Source organism: Polypterus senegalus, chromosome 4 (genome assembly GCF_016835505.1).
Source record: "Polypterus senegalus isolate Bchr_013 chromosome 4, ASM1683550v1, whole genome shotgun sequence".
Taxonomy (NCBI): Eukaryota; Metazoa; Chordata; class Cladistia; order Polypteriformes; family Polypteridae; genus Polypterus; species Polypterus senegalus.
This window is the reverse complement of record NC_053157.1, coordinates 169,666,312-169,685,604: the sequence shown is the minus strand read 5'-3', so window position 1 is coordinate 169,685,604 and position 19,293 is coordinate 169,666,312. Positions and strand designations below refer to the sequence as shown.

The 19,293-nt window shown below is 39.7% G+C and overlaps 1 protein-coding gene across 4 annotated transcripts in view; it reads right to left on the bottom strand.

Annotated features, from left to right (window-relative positions):
• mgarpa (mitochondria localized glutamic acid rich protein a) overlaps positions 1 to 19,293 on the bottom strand; it is a 90,608-nt gene that overhangs the window by 46,061 nt on the left and 25,254 nt on the right. For all 4 annotated transcript variants that reach the window (XM_039751665.1, XM_039751668.1, XM_039751666.1 and 1 more), the window contains one exon: positions 17,251 to 17,502. In XM_039751665.1, coding sequence (XP_039607599.1) covers positions 17,251 to 17,502 — 252 coding nt within the window. The remainder of the gene's footprint in view (positions 1 to 17,250; positions 17,503 to 19,293) is intronic.

The following is a 19,293-nucleotide window of genomic DNA, read 5'->3' as shown; positions in this document are numbered from 1 at the left end:
ATCACGGGCATCCAGTATGGTTTTACAGCCTTGACCCTTACGCACAGAGATTGTTCCAGATTCTCTGAATCTTTGGATGATGTTATGCACAGTTGATGATGATAGATGCAAAGTCTTTGCAATTTTTCGCTAGGTAATACCTTTCTGATATTGCTCCACTATCTTTCTGCGTAACATTGTGGGAATTGGTGATCCTCTATCCATCTTGGCTTCTGAGAGACACTGCCACTCTGAGAAGCTCTTTTTATACCCAATCATGTTGCCAATTGACCTTATTAGTGTTAATTGGTCTTCCAGCTCTTCGTTATGCTCAAATTTACTTTTTCCAGCCTCTTACTGCTGCTTGTCCCAACTTTTTTGGGATTTGTTCACACTGTGAAATTTTGAATCAACATATTTTTCCTTTAAAATGATACATTTACTCGGATTAAACGTTTGATCTGTCATCTACGTTCTATTACAAATAAAATATTGACATTTGCCATCTCCACATCATTGCATTCAGTTTTTATTCACAATTTGTTTAGTGTCCCAACTTTTTTGGAATCCGGTTTGTATAAGAATTTCAGCGAATACCAAGTGGAGGCAAACGAAAAACATACTATTTGTTTAATTAAAACCGTGGTATAATCAACAAAGGGAAGCTGATCGAGTGACATAGCGTGTTGGAGAAACTTGAAAGCTCATGTTCACAAAATCGCACAGTGCCGGAAATAAAAAAGAATTTAAATTAAATTAAATTAAGATATTAAATTAAGTTTATAGACAGGCTGCCTGGCGCTTGTAATTTAGTGCCTGCCCATATAAGGCCGTCCATCAGCGCAATCCAATACAAACACTGCCGGTAAATATTCACGGGTGAAGGACTGTGCTTATGCAGAGGAAGATGAGATGGTCAGGGTGGTGTTTGGCACAAACTCATTGAAACTGCGAGAGAAACTTTTAAGTGCCGGGTCTTAGCTGACATTACACGAGATGGCACCAGCACAGCTGGGAACCTTCGATACAAGAACACCAAGCGGCTCACGTGAACTGACGCAGTGCACAGACAAAAAGCAACAGTTCTAAAGAGTGCTGAACAAAACCGAATTACACAATTGAGAAGGCAGCAAAAAATATGAAGCGCCTTATACATACAATCATATTCATAAGTGCAGCTACTGCGGAAACAAAGCACACGGTGGAAAAAGTGAATGTCCCGCTAAAGGAAGACAGTGTAAAAAACAAAACCCGTGCATGCAGTTTGTCACATCTCAGATAAAGAGGAAGACGAGCTGTTTATTGATGCAGTAAGAAACTAATCGATGAATGAAACCTCTTATCTTTACAACGATTGACAAACACGGAATGTAACACATCGTACAAATACGACCCTGAATGAAAGAAATAATGATAATCAAATCCTTGATGACAGCAACACTCAATAACACTCACAAAACAATTACTGTATATTGACAATCATGTTACGTTATTTTTAAAATGTTCCCTTTTCTTTTCATAACTTCTACTTCTCCACTGTGATACGGGTATATATATATAAATGTATATATATACCCGATCTACAGTACATACTCGCATAACAAGCCACACGCTGTGGCGCAATTGCAGTGTCTTCGCCTCCAACGCCGACATTCGAGGTTCGATTCCTGAGAGGGGATGCACTGAGTATGTACGCGCTACCGATTCATTTTACCTTCGATCTCCTTGGTTTGGGACGTATGAAAAATATTTGGTTAACACAGAATCATGTTACGCTATTTTTAAAATGTTTCCCTTTCTTAGCACAAGCACAGCTGAGAAGCTTCATGCATGTACTCCATAACGCGTTAAAAAAATAACGCATTTAATCACACTTTCAATTCCAAGCAAACGGGAACTTTTGTCAATGCATGATTTCCTGGTACATCCATTACACTGATGCACACATCACAGCTACAAAAATGTTAGAGTCGGAATAAAGCGCGCTCCTACGACTGATCATTTCGACTTCAGCGAAGCCTTGATAAAAGCATGGTTTTGTGCACACTGAAAAGCAAGCAAAATTAGATGCATTACAGAAAGCGGACTTTGTGGCTCTTACTGGGGATCATTGGACTTCCATGACCGTTAGTAATTCTAATTACATCTAATTACAAAATGTTCAATGATCACACTGTTTTAGCCTAATGTACAAAATAATTTTGGCTAATGTTACTCAGAGTTTAAAGATTAAGTTGGTCAAATTACCTTTTATGTTTCTGACTTATTTTTTTAAGAAAAAACTGCACTTTATGTTGAAATTTTGGTTATTATTATTTAAAGACAATACTATTCTGAAAATCTACTTAAAGTACTTAAACTACCACTTTATTTTTAAGTCTGCCCAATTTTAACCAGGGATGATATTTTTGTTTCTGTTTTGAATTCAAATGCAGTTTAAAGCTTTTTTTCAGAAATTAAAACAGCTTCAGTTTACAATATTCATGTCCATGTCTATTATTTGATTCTGTCGCCCACTAAAACCCTTTTAAATTAAAAAAAAAACATTTGCGATTTGGGGCAAATTTACGTGTGCGATTACATACGATTAATCAAGATTAATTACACAGCCTCTAATTAATTGGATTAATTTTTTTAATCGAGTCCCACCCCATATATATATATATATGTAGATATATATATGTAGATTTGTATATATATATGTGTATATAAAGTATATATGTAGATATGTATGTGTATATGTAAATATGTATGTGTGTATATATATTTGTATATGTATATATATGTTTATATATGTGTGTGTGTGTATATATATATATATATATATATGTTTATATATGTGTCTGTGTGTGTATATATATATATACATACATATATATATATATATTGTGACGGACAGCCGGGTCCCATGCCCGGCCGGGACGCCTCTGCCGCATACGTCCCGGGGGAGCCATCATGGACATTGCAATACCTTCCCCGGGGCGCTTGGGGGCAGTCTCCCTGGCAGTGGATTCCTCCTCAATCTCCCCCGTGGCTCCATGGGACATGGAGTCCACCACAGCAGCCCGGTTGGGAGATGGGGTGGCCGCTAGGGGGTGCTGCAGAGATCCAGACACCACACTGGACGGTTTATCAGCCCCACCTGGAGGTGCAATTAAGACCAGCTGGTCAGGCACCTGGATCACTTCCAGGTGGGGCATAAAAGGGCCTGCCTCCCAGCAATCGAGGCCAGAATCGGGAGGAAGAGGACGAGGTTGCCTGGGAGGAGTGGTGGAGCAGGAAAGTGTTTGGTTTCTTTGTGTGTTTGTGTTGGACTGTGTTTGGGCTGTGTGGCACGGGAAGACGGTCACACAGCTGAAGAAAATAAAGATCTTGAGTGTGAACACGCGCTCTGCGTATTCTATGCCGGGTCGGGCGCTATAAAGCGCTTGTTTACACTGGCGTAGTCGTGCGGATCCCGGCCCGTCCATTTGGGTCGGAACCTGCGGTTTTTACATTTGCTGACCCGGCATAGCGAAGCGCAACAGCGCGGGGCACGGTTCTCGGCTCAGCGGCGTCGGAGAGCGCGCTCCCGACGCAGCTACAGAGGCAAGTAGTCAGGTCTACACAGCACAGCGCACTGAAGCGCGCACACGCGGCAGGGGCCGCGAGCCAGCACACGAGGTACAGCGCGAGGAAGGGGAGAAGCGCGACACGCGCAGGGCCGCAGCAGGCACGCGCCACCCAGCAAGAGTACCCAACCAAGCCGCCGAGGAGCTGCTGCAGCGCTTTGTCATGGGGAAGAAAAAGCCGGGCGGACACAGAGGCCAACTGGCAGACGCCGCCACGCTAGTCCGCCGCACGGGTTGCAACCGGAGGTAGGTGACGGGTTGCGGGTATGTTTTTCCGCCTGCGGGTCATCCTACCTCCTGGACGCCAAGGGGCGAAGCACCCGGTGCGGGCAGGGGGACGAGTGTCCATGGCGTGACGGCGAAGCCAGCTCGGGAGAGAACGAGGCGGAGCTTCTTCCTTCGCCTGAGCCAGTGGCTGGCGGAGGAAAGCCCGGACGAGCTCCCTCTAGCGTGGTGCCCCGGCAAGGAGAGCCGGAGCAGCTTCCAGAAGCAGGTAAACGGGGGGGGGACGTGTGTCAATCACCCGCTGAGGAGGATCGGCAGGGGGGATGACGGACGCCCTTCCCTCTCCTCCAGACTACCCGGGGCCCGTGGGGATCCACAGGGTCTTGTTGGCACGCTGGTCGGCGGAGGGCGACACGGAGAGCCCAAATCCACCGCCGGCCGCCACTATTAATGTTTCTTGGGCTGTAGGGGAGGTGAAGTCCATTGTCCTCGCCCTACAGTCCCTTTTACAAGTTTTCAGGTCCCGTCGGAGGCGAAGGAGGGGCTGGAGAAGAAGCTCGGTATCCCGTGCGGGCCCTGGCTGAATGGCTTCGCGGACGGCGGGTGGCCAGCCTCCCACCGGCAGGACAAAGCGGTGCAGGTAAGTGAAGCCGCACCGCAGAGAAAAGGGGGGCGGGACGCGACGGCAGCGGTGTTGGTTAGTACTGCCTGTCAGGCGGACCCGCCCACCACACGAGAGGCTGCTGTTATGACTGACGGCAAGGCGGATGAGCGGTGGGGAGGCAACAGGTGGAAACCGGCTGCCAAACAACCCCACCCCGACCGCCAGCCGGTCTTGCGGCAGTCTAAAGGGACGAGGCGGTGCAGGGTCCCTCCTTTCTCATAGGGGACTCAGACCGCCAGTGCGTCCCAGAGGAAAAGGGGTAACCGGAAGACGAAACCGGGAACCCCGTACATAGCACAGTGTATGCCTGACGGCTTGGAGCCGAAGGAGGGCTGCACTGCAGAGGGGCGGAACCGTCACAAGCCCTCCTCGGAGGGGCTTAAGGGCAGATGTTCCCTGCCTGCTTCGCATGCAGAGGGGCCGTACTGGAGGGGGTCGGCGGTGTTATACCTGTGGCGCGTGGCCATGTCTGGCGGGCTTGTCCCAGGGACGCCGGGCAACGCCCCAGACCTGTTTATTCTGTTTTAACAGGGCGCAGCCGCGGAACCAGGAATGCCGACTCCCCGCCCTGGAGAAGACCGGCCTCGGGCAGGCCGATGAGCCGCACAAGCCTCATCTGAGGGAGGGGCCATGTGACGGACAGCCGGGTCCCATGCCCGGCCGGGACGCCTCTGCCGCATACGTCCCGGGGGAGCCATCATGGACATTGCAATACCTTCCCCGGGGCGCTTGGGGGCAGTCTCCCTGGCAGTGGGTTCCTCCTCAATCTCCCCGTGGCTCCATGGGACATGGAGTCCACCACAGCAGCCCGGTGGTGAGATGGGGTGGCCGCTAGGGGTTGCTGCAGAGATCCAGACACCACACTGGACGGTTTATCAGCCCCACCTGGAGGTGCAATTAAGACCAGTTGGTCAGGCACCTGGATCACTTCCAGGTGGGGCATAAAAGGGCCTGCCTCCCAGCAATCGAGGCCAGAATCGGGAGGAAGAGGACGAGGTTGCCTGGGAGGAGTGGTGGAGCAGGAAAGTGTTTGGTTTCTTTGTGTGTTTGTGTTGGACTGTGTTTGGGCTGTGTGGCACGGGGAAGACGTGTCACACAGCTGAAGAAAAATAAAGATCTTGAGTGTGAACACGTGCCTCTCATGTATTCTATGCCGGTCGGGCTATAAAGCGCTTGTTTACAATATATATATATATATATATATATATATATATATACACTAATAAAAGGCAAAGCCCTCACTCACTCATCACTAATTCTCCAACTTCCCGTGTGGGTGGAAGGCTGAAATTTGGCAGGTTCATTCCTTACAGCTTCCTTACAAAAGTTGGGCAGGTTTTATATCGAAATTCTACGCGTAATGGTCATAACTGGAAGCAGTTTTCTCCATTTACTGTAATGGAGATGAGCTTCAACGCCGTGGGGCGGAGTTTCGTGTGACATCATCACGCCTCCCACGTAATCACGCAGTACATAGAAAACCAGGAAGACCTCAAAAAGCGCTGAAGAAAACATGCATTATATAATTGAGAAGGCAGCTAAACAATAAGAAGCGAAGCGAAAGTGACATATACAACCATATTCATGAGTTCTGCTACTGAAACAAAGCACATGTAAACCTACACTTTAAATTAAGTTCATAGACAGGCTGCGCTGGCGCTTGTAATTTAGTGCCTGCCCATATAAGGCCGTCCGTCAGCGGCAATCCAATAGCAAACTGCCACGGGTAAATATTCACGGGTGAAGGACTGTGCTTATGGAGAGGAAGATGAGATGGTCAGGGTGGTGTTTGACACAAACTCAGCTAAACTGCGAGAGAAAGTTTTAAGTGCCAGGACTAAGGTAACATTAAATACAGCCATGGACATAGCACGAGATGGCACCAGCACAGCTGGGAACCTTCGATGCATGTACACCGAGGCTCACGGAACTGACGCAGTGCACAGATAAAAGGCAACAGTTCCAAAAGCGCTGAACAAAACCGAATTACACAATTGAAAAGGCAGCAAAAATATGAAGCGCCTCATACATACAAGCATATTCATAAATCCAACTACTGCGGAAACAAAGCACGTTGGAAAAGTCAATGTCCCGCTAAAGGAAGACAGTGTAAAAACCCTGCATGCAGTGTGTCAGGTCTCAGATAAAGAAGAAGACGAGCTGTTTATTGATGCAGTAAGAAACGAATCGATGAATGAAACCTGTCATCTTTACAACGATTGACAAACACGGAATGTAACTTGAACACAACACATCCTACAAATACGAACCTGATTGAAAGAAATAATGATAATCAAATCCTTGATGACAGCAACACTCAGTAACACTCACAAAACAAATACTGTATATTGACAGTCATGTTACGCTATTTTTAAAATGTTCCCTTTTCTTTTCTAGCTTTTTAACACACTACTTCTCGCATGATACGCTGGTATATATATATATGTATATATATATAACCCGATCTACATACTCGAATAATGGATACTTTATTCGCCATCAATGATTGTTTTGGTAAAGCCATACTCAGTGTATTCATTAGATGAACGGTAAAAAGTAAGGGCAAGGGGAGGATGACTTATTGAGGCATGCAGGCTGTAGTGCGCGTCAACTCTATCTGAATTGCGCGATCACATTTGAAAAATATATCTTTTCAAGTTCTATTTAGTCCATATGTGTCAAACTCAAGGGCGCGGGCCACATCCGCCCGGCGTAATTATATCCGCCCCGAGATCATTTTATATACTGTATTATTGTTATTAAAGCCCGGTATATGAAGCGCTGGTAACACAATAAACTACAGATCCCATAATGCAGCGCTTCAGCTGCCTTGCCGTAACAGTTACCGCTAATCAAGTCTACCTTAAGATGCTGCAAGTTATTGCGAAGCTAGCTCACACGATGCTGAAGAGAAAAGTTGATTCTGAAAATAGAGCCTTTAAAACCGATGGGAGGCTGAGTATATGTTTACTGAACCCGTGTGTCTCATTTGTGGAGCTAATGTGGCTGTAATTACAGAATTTAATCTAAGACGGCACTATAAAACAAAACATCAGGGTAACCTGAAAGACCTGAATGCAATGCAGAAGATACAGAAAGCAGAAGAATTAAATAAGAATCTGACACTTCAGCGGACGTTTTACCTGCACAATCACAAAGTGATTTCAATTGAGCTGCTTTTATGGGAGACACAACCACTTGCCCCACTTTCCCTATTACCAAGTAATGTTAAACCAAGTCGTCACTACGGTGTTCCCAAACACGACTTTGCTGATAAACTGAGCGCACTGAGTTTGCACGGCGCTTTGGTGACTTTGAAGAACAAAAAGTCCGTCTACATGCGGCTCGAACCTTGTGCATGTTTGGTAGCACATATCTGTGTGAGAAGCTCTTCTCAGTGATAAAGACTAACAAAACAGCACACAGGAGTCGCCTCACTGATGAGCACCTGCAATCCATCCTGAGAATCTCCACAACACAGAACCTCACACCAAACAGAAACGAACCTGTGCCAAAAAGATGCCAGGCGTCCAGCTCTAAAATGACATATGAGCAAAGACAACTGAATGATTTGATTTGTTATTGCTGAAAGGAACACATTTTATTTATATTTCTAGGTTTTGTTATGCAGCATGTTCATATTTGAATTTGTATAATTTTGACAGGATATATTTTTATGGAGAGCAAAATCTTTTGGGATATTTAAAATCTAAGTTTATTTTTTATAAAATATAAAATTACATAAGAGTAAAGAAATTTGAATGTTTGTTCTTTTAATGTTTACTTTATTTCTAACTTGTATAATTTAGACAGGATATATTTTTATGGACAGCAAAATATTATAAGTTGTTTAAGGTTTGAGTTGATTTATTCAGGAATAATATTCCTGTCTAAATAAAAATTCCTTCTATTTAAAATTTAAATAGAACTTGAACAAATACGATAGTTCATAATATCCACGCAGACTTACACGTAAGAGCGGGTGTCATCCGTTTTAACAAACAGCGTATTGCACTGATACGAAATAGCTGTGTGTGTATATATGTAGATATGTATGTATATGTATATATATGTTTATATATGTGTGTGTAAATGTATATATATATGTATATATATATGTGTGTGTGTGTGTAAATATATATATATATATATATATATGACAACAACACTCATCACTCACAACAGTGACAAAACAATAACATTGACAATCATGTTACGTTATTTTCAAAATGTTTCCTTTTCTTTTTCATTGCTTCTTTAAACACACTACTTACAAGCGCTGGTATTTTGCTAGTATATATATATATATATATATATATATATATATATATATATATATATATATATGCCATCAACACTCATATCAATGACAAAACAATTACATTAACAATCATCTTACGTTATTTTTAAAATGTTTGCTTTTCTTTTTCATAACTTCTTTAACACACTACTTCTCCGCTGCGAAGCGCGGGTATTCTGCTAGTTGTATTTATAAGTACAAACGGTTCTACAAGGAGCACTTGATTGAGTGCATTTAAAGTTCTTGGGATGAAACTGTTTCTGAACAGCGAGGTCCGTACAGGAAAGGCTTTGAAACGTTTTGCCGTGGCTGAGACAGCGTGTTTTTGAAGCTGTATACCAATAATTCTCTTTCCGATCAGCTGCTGCTGTGATTCACACTCAGATACAGTGATATAAATACTCCGAGTGGTGCAGTGAGAGTAATATGGAAAAAGATGATCTGCTGTGGCAACTCCTACCGGGAGCAGGTGAAAGAAGAACAAGGCGCAGTTAGAGTAACAACGCTAAAGCAGTTATGGTATTTGGAATACTATGGCTATTCCCTGGACCATTATATTGTTACAAGTTAATTACAATCAGATGCATTACACTAATAAACAATATGAGGTTAGTTTCAGTTAATTTATAAAGCCGCGTCAGGAAATTAAGGAGTAACCACACAGGAACAGTAGCATTGCTTTGATGCTGGGTGCCGCCAGTTTGCAAAATCAAGCGGAAAACTTGCTTACGACAAGGTATGAGGTACCGTGGAAAAGTGCATGGCTTTACGCCAAGTGTAGGCTTTATATATCGCGTTTTGAACATGGAAAACTTCTTACACAACATTTCTGTGCATACGTACCGTTTATACATGAGGCCCCTGGTGCCCTAGGAAAACCACTCACATAAATAAATGGAAAACATGCAAACTCCCTACAAAAGGCACTCAAGCAAAATCAAAGCTTGCACCATGCAGCCTTCAACCAATTTATTGAAGTTAAGTGTGTTAAAACCCATTTTTGTTAAAATGTTAAATTTACAGCATTCAACAGTGTCCTGAAGGGCAGTGCAGGCTTCAGATAGTCAAGCATTATGAACAACAGAATGAAACCACAGTCCATGAATAAACGAAAACAGCAAAGGCTAATTCCACACTTAAAAAAAATAAATAAAAAAACTATATACAAAAATCAGTGGAAACATGGTGTTCATGACTTAAGATGAATGAGCTTCATGGGCCAAATTGATTCTTCTGTACAGTTTCTTACTGTATGTTCACATTTTACCATGGAATTAATTTTCACCATATAATACAAATTTCATTTAAATCAAATTCATTTCTCATTTTGCATGTGTTTACTTACCTACCTTGTTTTTTTGTTTTCAACCATTATGCCGGAGACTGGGGTTCAGAACTGCGTTTTAGTATGTGCTCTGATTTTTCTAAATTACTAATTTAAAATATACTGTAAATAAAAGTATGGTCCATATTTTTGTCACTGTTCACAATAAAATATGGAAATAGCTTGCAAACAACTTTATTTTTGTAAAAGGTGTTATATGCAGCTGTAGTATTGTAGTACTGTGATCCCTCGCTGCATCGCGCTCCGACTTTCGCAGCTTCATTCCATTGCAGATTTTAAATTTAAGCATATCTAAATATACAGTATATCACAGATTTTTCGCTGGTTCGTGGATTTCTGTGGACAATGGGTCTTTTAATTTATGGTACATGCTTCCTCAGTTTGTTTGCCCAGTTGATTTCATACAAGGGACGCTATTGGTGGATGGCAGAGAAGCTACCCAATCAGAGCACGTATTACGTATTAAATAAAACTCCTCAATGACATACGATATGCTTCCCGCGCGGTGCTTTGCACACTTAAAAGCTCCAATAGCACCTATTGATTTTTGATTGTTTGCTTTTCTCTGTCTCTCTCACTCTCTCTGACATTCTCTTTTCCCGACGGAGGAGATGTGAGCAGAGGGGCTGTTTGCACAGAGGCTGTTTGCTTAGAGGAAACGGACGCTCCTCTAAAAAATGCTGAACGACTACCTTCACATTGATCCCTTCATTGCGGCCGCTTTATCACAGTGCTTTGCATACTTAAAAGCCCAACAGCCCTATTGATTTTTGATTGTTTACTTTTCTCTCTCTCCCTGACATTCTCTGCTCCTGACACACACTCCTTCGAAGAGGAAGATATGTTTGCATTCTTTTAATTGTGAGAAAGAACTGTCATCTCTGTCTTGTCATGGAGCACAGTTTAAACTTTTGACTAAAGGGTGTTATTTCATGTCTAGAGGGCTCTAATAATGTTAAAAAAAAGTATTTAAAAGGTCATAAACAGGCTTTCTGTGCTCTAACTGCGAAAATATTAGATTTATAAATAAAGAATCCTGTCTGGAGCAGATTAACCGAGATAAACGAGGGTTTACTGTATAACTGTGCAGAGAATATTTATAAACAGTGTGGGAGAGTTTCTAAGGGCTTAAAATATATAAAAATAACCATACAAACATATGGTTTCTACTTCACGGATTTTCACCTATCGCAGGGGGTTCTGGAACGCAACTCCCATGATCGAGGAGAGATTACTGTACTGTAGTATTATATACTGTAGTTAATGTGAATAGTCAAAAATAATATGACAAATTGTAAAGAGCAATAATCCTTCAGATAGGTTTTTAAACAACTTACATTTTCTACAGGTCAATTACTAAACTAAACAGGCTTTGAATGGGTTTGTATTAATAGCTCAATAGCGAACTTTACTGTAAATCATCTGTACAGTGTCACCTAGAGGTTTAGGAGAAGAACCATAAAGTGCAAGGCCACAAATTAATTTCACACCGCTGCCACCTCTTTGAGTGATCCCTTTGAGCAAAACACCTGAATTCAGTAAGTACATCTGTATAAAAATATAACCAGTTTTAATGGACCTTAGATAGTACTCACTACGACAAGTCACAATATAAACATATGAAGTTTGACAATGCGGTAAGTTTACTAGATATTGATTGCCATAGTTGCGTTGTCTTTTCAGACTCCACAATGAATATAAATCCATTTAATAATATTAATTTAGATCAAGGGTGATGAACGTCAGTCCTGGAGGGCCACAATGGCTGCAGGTTTGTGTTCCAACCCAATTACTCCACAAAAAGTCACTTATTGCTGACGAAGCACTTATGGCTCAAGTGACATGTATCTGCTTAACTTTAGTTATCTGCTTACCTTTAGATTTCGAACTGCTAATTTTACTCTTAAAAAGCTGCATTCCCTGTTTTTAATAGGACTTTATTAGAAATAAGATGTTATTGGCAAGGATTGTTTTCTAATGAAACAACTGGGTTGGAACAAAAAAAACAAAAAGCCGCAGTGGCCCTCCTTGTTAATGTACATCTATATAATAAACATTAACAAATAGACATCACTAATCACTACAAAATTCTAGCAATATGCAAAACCAATATGAACGTAACAGGTATAAATCTGTCCATTTTCACATCCCAGTACAAATGTCACTGGAGTTAGTCCTAGCAGAACTAGGCACAAGCCAGGAACCAAACCTGGATGGCATGCCAGTTTGCCAAAGACCAAATTAACTGACAATTCCTCAGCTCTGGGATTCCAATTAACCCAATATGGGTTTGTCTAAGATGTTGGAAGAACTCTCACTATACTACGAGAAAGCTCATATGGGCATGGGAAAAACTTAAAAGCTGTGCTGTGATTTGAAATCAAATCACTGGAGCTATAAGACAGAAGTGCCAACTAACTATTCAGCTGCCCTGTAAAAGGTATAAATGAACATTGCAAACTTACATACATTGATATGTACAAAATGACGAACACAGTTTTTGCTGAAAGCTGTGAATATCGAAAGTATACAAATCCTTATTGATTTTGCAATGTCTGCAAGTAAAGGCTAAGCAAGACTTTTTTACATGTTTGGGAAGGTTTTGTAACCAACAGTAACACAACATTCTGAAATTCACTTAACCCAGTTCATGGTCAGGGGAGCTAAAGTCTATCCAAGGAGCACCGAGTGCAATGCAGGAAATAATCCTGGATGGGATTCCACTACATCAGACAGTGGCCAGAAATATGGAGTTGTAAGGCAGGAGAACTAAAAACACTGTGCTGCCCTGTTAAAAAAGTAATAAACTACAACAGTTTAGATTACTTAGTCCAATTCAGGGTTACCAGTAGCTTTAGATACAAGGTCAGAATCAGCTCAGTATGGGGCCCCAGTCTATCACAGAGCCCACTCACACACACACAAACGCTCATTGGGACCAATATGGAATCTTTGGAGATGTTATAAAACGTTGTTTTTTTGTTTAGAAAAAGAAAAGAAGGCATCACATTATTTGTATTCTGTATGCTGGAGTGAATTAGTTCTCCTGTGTGGAGTGTTAAGAGTTTGCTATTGTTTGCTGTCTGATCAGTGATCATTTTTAAATTATACCAGAATAATCATTAAAAATGTTCACATAACAAGACAAACAATCCCCTCCATCCACCCATTCTTCCCATAAGGCGGCAAAATAAAAAAAAATGTAATTTATAAAAGCAAAAATTGCAAGATTCATAAGATGACCACAGTACCCATCCCAAATGCTCTTAATAGGGATTTTGTTCTCACTAAATGGGACATCCATTCGCAGGACACCTTGTTATAGCCCTTAAACTTGCTTACAGGTACCTGGATTAGGGTATCTTTAAAAAAAAAAAAACAAGAAAACATATATAAAATTAAAGCAAAAACTGGCAGCTCTTATGTTAAAAAGGTGACATAAGCAGTGGTTTTGCTAAATAAATCTCAAGCTACACTGTAGTGTTGATTCCTAACAGCAGAAAGGAATCATCAGATTAAGAAACAGGAGCAAAAATGACATTTAAAATTTAAAAAGCTGCACTCATAGTGACCCCCTGTAAGACAAAGCTTGAGAACAATTTCATAAAGTAGAGAAAAAACAAAATACTCAAAAGAATTAAAAAGACTGTACCACCTTGTGACGTGACAATTTCCAAAAAAGCATATCAGTGTCAAGTGGCATTAAATCAGTTCTTTCCAGATCAGTGATTCCATACAACTTTTGAAATGTTAAAATGTTTGCTTGCCTTCTCACCCATCCCAACAATAAGCACAAGGAATGACTTTGTTCTTTTAATCTGTTGCTATAGCAGGCTCAGCTTTGATGATTATTCATTAAATATTTCAGGCTAAAGAAACAACCAGCATCATTCATGGTGATGCAGTACCTACAAACAGAGCAGGTCATTTGGCAGGGACTGCAGTGGTGAGCTTGTAGCTCTGTAGACATGGGACTATAAAATGAACGCTTCACTCACCTGTTTTGTGTTCTGTGCAGAATATGAACATATCAATATAAACAAAGCTTTAAGACCCAGAGGAGCAAATTAATAGTTGCGTTAGTAGAAATGCAGTATATTATTTCAATAATGTAAACAAGCAAGTGAATAATTGGTGATACTGCAGACATGGAAACATTTAAGAAATGGACTCAAATGGGTATAAAATAAAAAAATGAGTAAAAACACAAAAAGGAAATGCAAACATGCATGAGATGATAAATATTTAATGGGAAGAAGGGTAACGTGTTAGTGATAATAGATTTACACACATACACCAGGCACAAAGCAATTGATGCTGTATAGTTTTCATTAAAAAAAAAAACAACAACAACAAAAAAAAAAACAGAACAAAAAAAAAAAAAACACACAAGGCTTATGGAACACCAGGGCATTTCTTACTACTGCAATCAAGCCTTATCAGGACATTTGTATACACACAGTTGTATGCATGTCTCAGTCACAGAACATTAAAGTTATTAGAACATGTTTTGATTCTGTAAAACTGAAATATAAAAAGACCCGAATTAATCTATTCAATCTCATCTCAAAGCTAGACCTCCTTCCACTTAAAACAAGCTGGATCCATACCTTTAACCATATGCTGAAATAAAAGGCCATTTGATGGCCTGTGGTTGCTAATTTTGCATCTTTAGAATAACACTTCTAAAAATGGGATGCATCTTTCCTTTTTGCAATATGGCTTTTGTGTCAAAGTATGAAATAATTTAATTCATCAGAAGGCTCACTAGTAACAAAGTAAAACTTGTGGATTTTTTCCTCCCTTATGGACACCTTGGTAACATACAATTTTAACAAACTGCTTATCTAATGGAATATAACAGAAATAGTAGTGTATGATTCGCTTAAATGCCAGCATTGACGGAAACAAGCAGCTACGAGAGCACATAATCATACGCCTATATTTTAAATCAAGAGGGGGCACACGTTTAACAGTTGGGATGCCAGAGGCAAAGAAGTGTCATGTCAGGACTCGTTCTTGGAATATAATAGGTTTTTCAGAATTAAACATTTAGACTTCAATGGACTGCTTTTTCATGAATGAATAGAACGTGCCAGTCTGTTCACTAGTGTGATTAATCATTTAGGAATCTGCCACAAACCACAAAACAATACTTCCAAAAGCTACACTCTAAATGTTAAGGAGATAGATGGCAAAAGGGTGGTGCTTTTGGTAAGAAAATAACTTCAGACTTTAGAGGATATTGTACTGTAACTGAAAGTGTCATAGCATAGCTAATCCAGAAGCATCAGAAAGATGCCAACAATAAATGCTTCCATTGCCACTGGGTATCAGTCCCACCTTAATTTTCAATAGCTTGAAAAACAATTTTAGATGGAGAATCTTACCATCACTATGAACCTATTTTATTAATCTTAGCTTTATTAAATTCATGAACTACCAAACCATGGTCTACACTTCCTAAAGTAGCATCTATTCTCAATAGAAAATAATTAGTTTTATTTATTGTTTTTACATTGTTTCTGCTGCATATGTATAGTCAAACATGATTATTCAGCAGAAAGTGAGCAAAAATATTTAATTAGAGCCAATCTTCTACTGTAACCTGGATTACACAAAATCTGTTTATTACATTTTCATATCCCCTAGCCTTTTCATGGAGGTTCCTGGAATCAGCTGTGAAATTTTGTGGCTTATTTGGTTCCTGCTCACTATGTAGAACACCTTCAATGACGCAGAGGTGACACTGTGAATGTTACTGGCTCATGTCATCATGCAGGTGACTACACCTGTGTGTGAGCAAATTTGCCATTTGGGCAGAATAAACTGTTCAGTGAGACTTGGAATTTTTTTCCCCCACAGTAAAAAAAAAAAAAAAAAGTTTATGGGCAAATACGAAAGAAATTATAATAAAACCGGAGTTATGCAGTAAAAATGAGTAGAGAAAAAAAATAAATTACAACCTAAACCAATGTATGGAAAGGTAGCCATCAGAACTTTGGGAATGTATTTTCACATCCATAAGTGATATAAGCATTAGACCTTATGGTTCAGATTTTTGTATCAATATACACATATCAATATTCACTTTAATGACATTAGGTTCGAAGATAAACAGAATTACAGCATTATAATATTCTTTACTATAGCTGGTATGGTTCTAGGAAATATTGCCAATTGTTAAGAATTCAAAAGTAATATCCTGTTCTACAGTCTGAAACTAAAAGAATCTACTAGTGCTAAGAAAATAGGTCACACCGGAACAGATGATGCAGACTGTACAGAAATGAGCTCCTCACCACTTAGAACCAATTCCAGAAATAATTTAAAAGTAAAATATATGAAAATTAACAGTTATAGATTACTGGATAATTATTTAGAATACATTATTTCTTCTTAAAACAAATAGGTACAAAATACAACTTCCATGTCATCACCATATACATCTTTTCCAGAAATGTTCACTGTATATTGTCATAATCATCTAATTTTCTTTGTTGCCTACTTCTTGTGGTAATTCCCAATGCTGACTGCTCTACAGCACACCAACCACCCAGTCAGCTGTGTTCTGTGAACACCACCTAGTTTGCCTAAACACATTGTTGTCATATATGAAAGAAGAAATCCTAGTCAACAGTTTAAATATATCAGTATGATACTACAATTAAAACAAATGTTTAATCTGCTAAGAACTAGAGCATTTCTTCATTGTTATAAACTGATGAAATGTACAGTATACAAGGTCTAACATGGAAGACTGTGGTTTTGTCTAAAAATTATTTTTGACATTTTTACAAGTGTACATGTTTTAAAAAAACAACTCACATTAAAGTTGAACAGTAGTGATCAGCAGAGCTTAATAACAAGTAAAAGAATGTATATAATCAAATATTTTTTTACAGGTTGCCTGAACTTTGTATCAGTGTGCAGTGTGACCAAGAGAGTCACATGTGCAGTGTGTGGTTCCACTTAAAAGCCTAAAAGTTGTTATACAAACTAGAACACATTTGAAAAGCTAATAAAAGGTGATTCATTTTTATGCTCTGATGTTCACATTTCTAGGTTTATTGCAAATTTTTTTTTAGGTTTAGTAAATATTTATTTGTTTTAATTTTTTATTGACCTTGAACTGTTGTGACCTCCTCTGCACTGACTTCTTCAGGTTGCTCCGTCACAGGAGATAGTTGCTCTGTTGATGGAAGTTCAACTTCTTCAGCTGGTGCAGAGTCAGCTTCTTTTTCAGGTATGATGGATACTTCTGCTGTCACCTCTGCTGCTGCCTCTTCCAGAGCCTCTGCTATTTCCTCAACGTGTGATTCTAGCTGAGGCTCCACCAAAGGCTCTTCTGCAACCTGTTCTCCAGATTCCTCTTGTTCTAGTGTTACATTTAATACAACAATACAAATGAACAAAGTAGTCATAAAGGCACAAGAATCCTAATCTTTCATAACATGTTCCTGATATCCTGGTGTACTGTGCTTTTGGTATAATTACAAAATACTGCATATCAGCCACAAAAAAAGTTTTCCTGAAACTAGCAAAAATGAGAGAACATTTAATCATTTATAACTAATGACATTAAATACAAAATACTGCATTTTGATAGTGAAAATATTAAAGCAAAAGAACACAATAAACTGAACAATTAACATTTTCTCTGATCATCTTCCACATTTCAGAAGTTGTTTTGGGTATGGACAGCATATGCAAGCATATTAGAGAATATTCCAGAATTGACAGTAATATTTCTAATATAATTAAATTTCATCTTTATTATTGTGCTTTATGAGGGACTCTCTTTGAGGGGACACTCAAGTTTCTGCAGCTACATCCAAGTCTGTGAAGCAAGTGCATGAAGATTTTTCTGTTTCTCACATTACATTTTACATTATAAAGCAACATGTAATTTCTTACTGATTTACTATTAACCTTTAGTATTCATATTTCAACTAGCTGCCACACATATACTTTATAGGAAATTGTCAAATTACTTTGTCCCAGTTGATTAAGCCCATGGCTGAAAATTACAAAAACTTGACTGTAAAAGCTCTTTTCAGGAGTTAGCAAAGAGTAAAAATAAAGCGTGCAAGTGCAAAGTGTTAAAACAGCAGATTTACTAGGGCTCCAGATAATCCAAGAGAAATTAAAGGAAACATTCCAGGAAAAAAAGGAAATGGAGAAGAGAAGACAGACAGGAGAGAAACATCAAACACAGATGGCTTAGATTACCATCAGTTCAGCATACAGTAACCAGTATCACTGAATAACAGACAGACAAGACAGCAGGATTTTGTGCAATTTATTGCTTTGTGAAAAATAAATTTTCTGCACACATGGGTCAACAACAGTGCATTAAAGACTAGTCAATCTGAAACATGGATATAAATAATACATTGTAGCACTGTACAGCGATTCGACTTTGATGTAAAATAAAAGCAGAACTAACAGAGACAGATATTGGTAGCCAAGACAGTGAGGTATTTGAAAGATAGCGCACCATGTCCCTGCAAGGTTTACTCTCTAATGCCCTCAAGATTTGGAACGTTGGACTCGCTGGGTGTTTAGTCTGTGAGGATTAGGAGAAAAAGACACAATTAGGAAAGATTTATAAAAAGAAAAAAAGTGTCTGACTGAGCTCTTTATTTTCTATTTTCATAAAAATGTATTCAAATTCATGGAGTATTTAAATTGGAAGTGCACTGTGGCGTTGACCCTCTTTTGAAAGCGAGTTACAAAAGGGTACACAAACCAAACAGATTTGGATTTAGGACAGTGGGTCCAGTGAAATAGGTAAGGAATAAAAGTGAAGATCAGAATAGAAGAAAAAGAGCTCCTAGAACCAATAAGCAGCCAGCCAGCTAACCCCATTATGATTAACATATCGTGATGTTTAAATCAAGACTTGACACAAAAGTAGGTGATACTGTCTTATATACTGTACTATAATCCAAAGCAAAACATTTCTGTTCTAATGAAAACACTCCACATTTTTACAACAGAAGACCATCAGTTGCAGAGTGACACAGTAAGGTACTGAAGCTTTAAATTCTTAGCACAATCCTGGTGTTGATTGCTAGAGTCTCTTAGCTGCTTTCAGACCCCCAAATACAAAGAGGCGCAAAGTCTGCCTGTCCAGGTCTACAGGCCTCAAGAAATGTATTCCCTG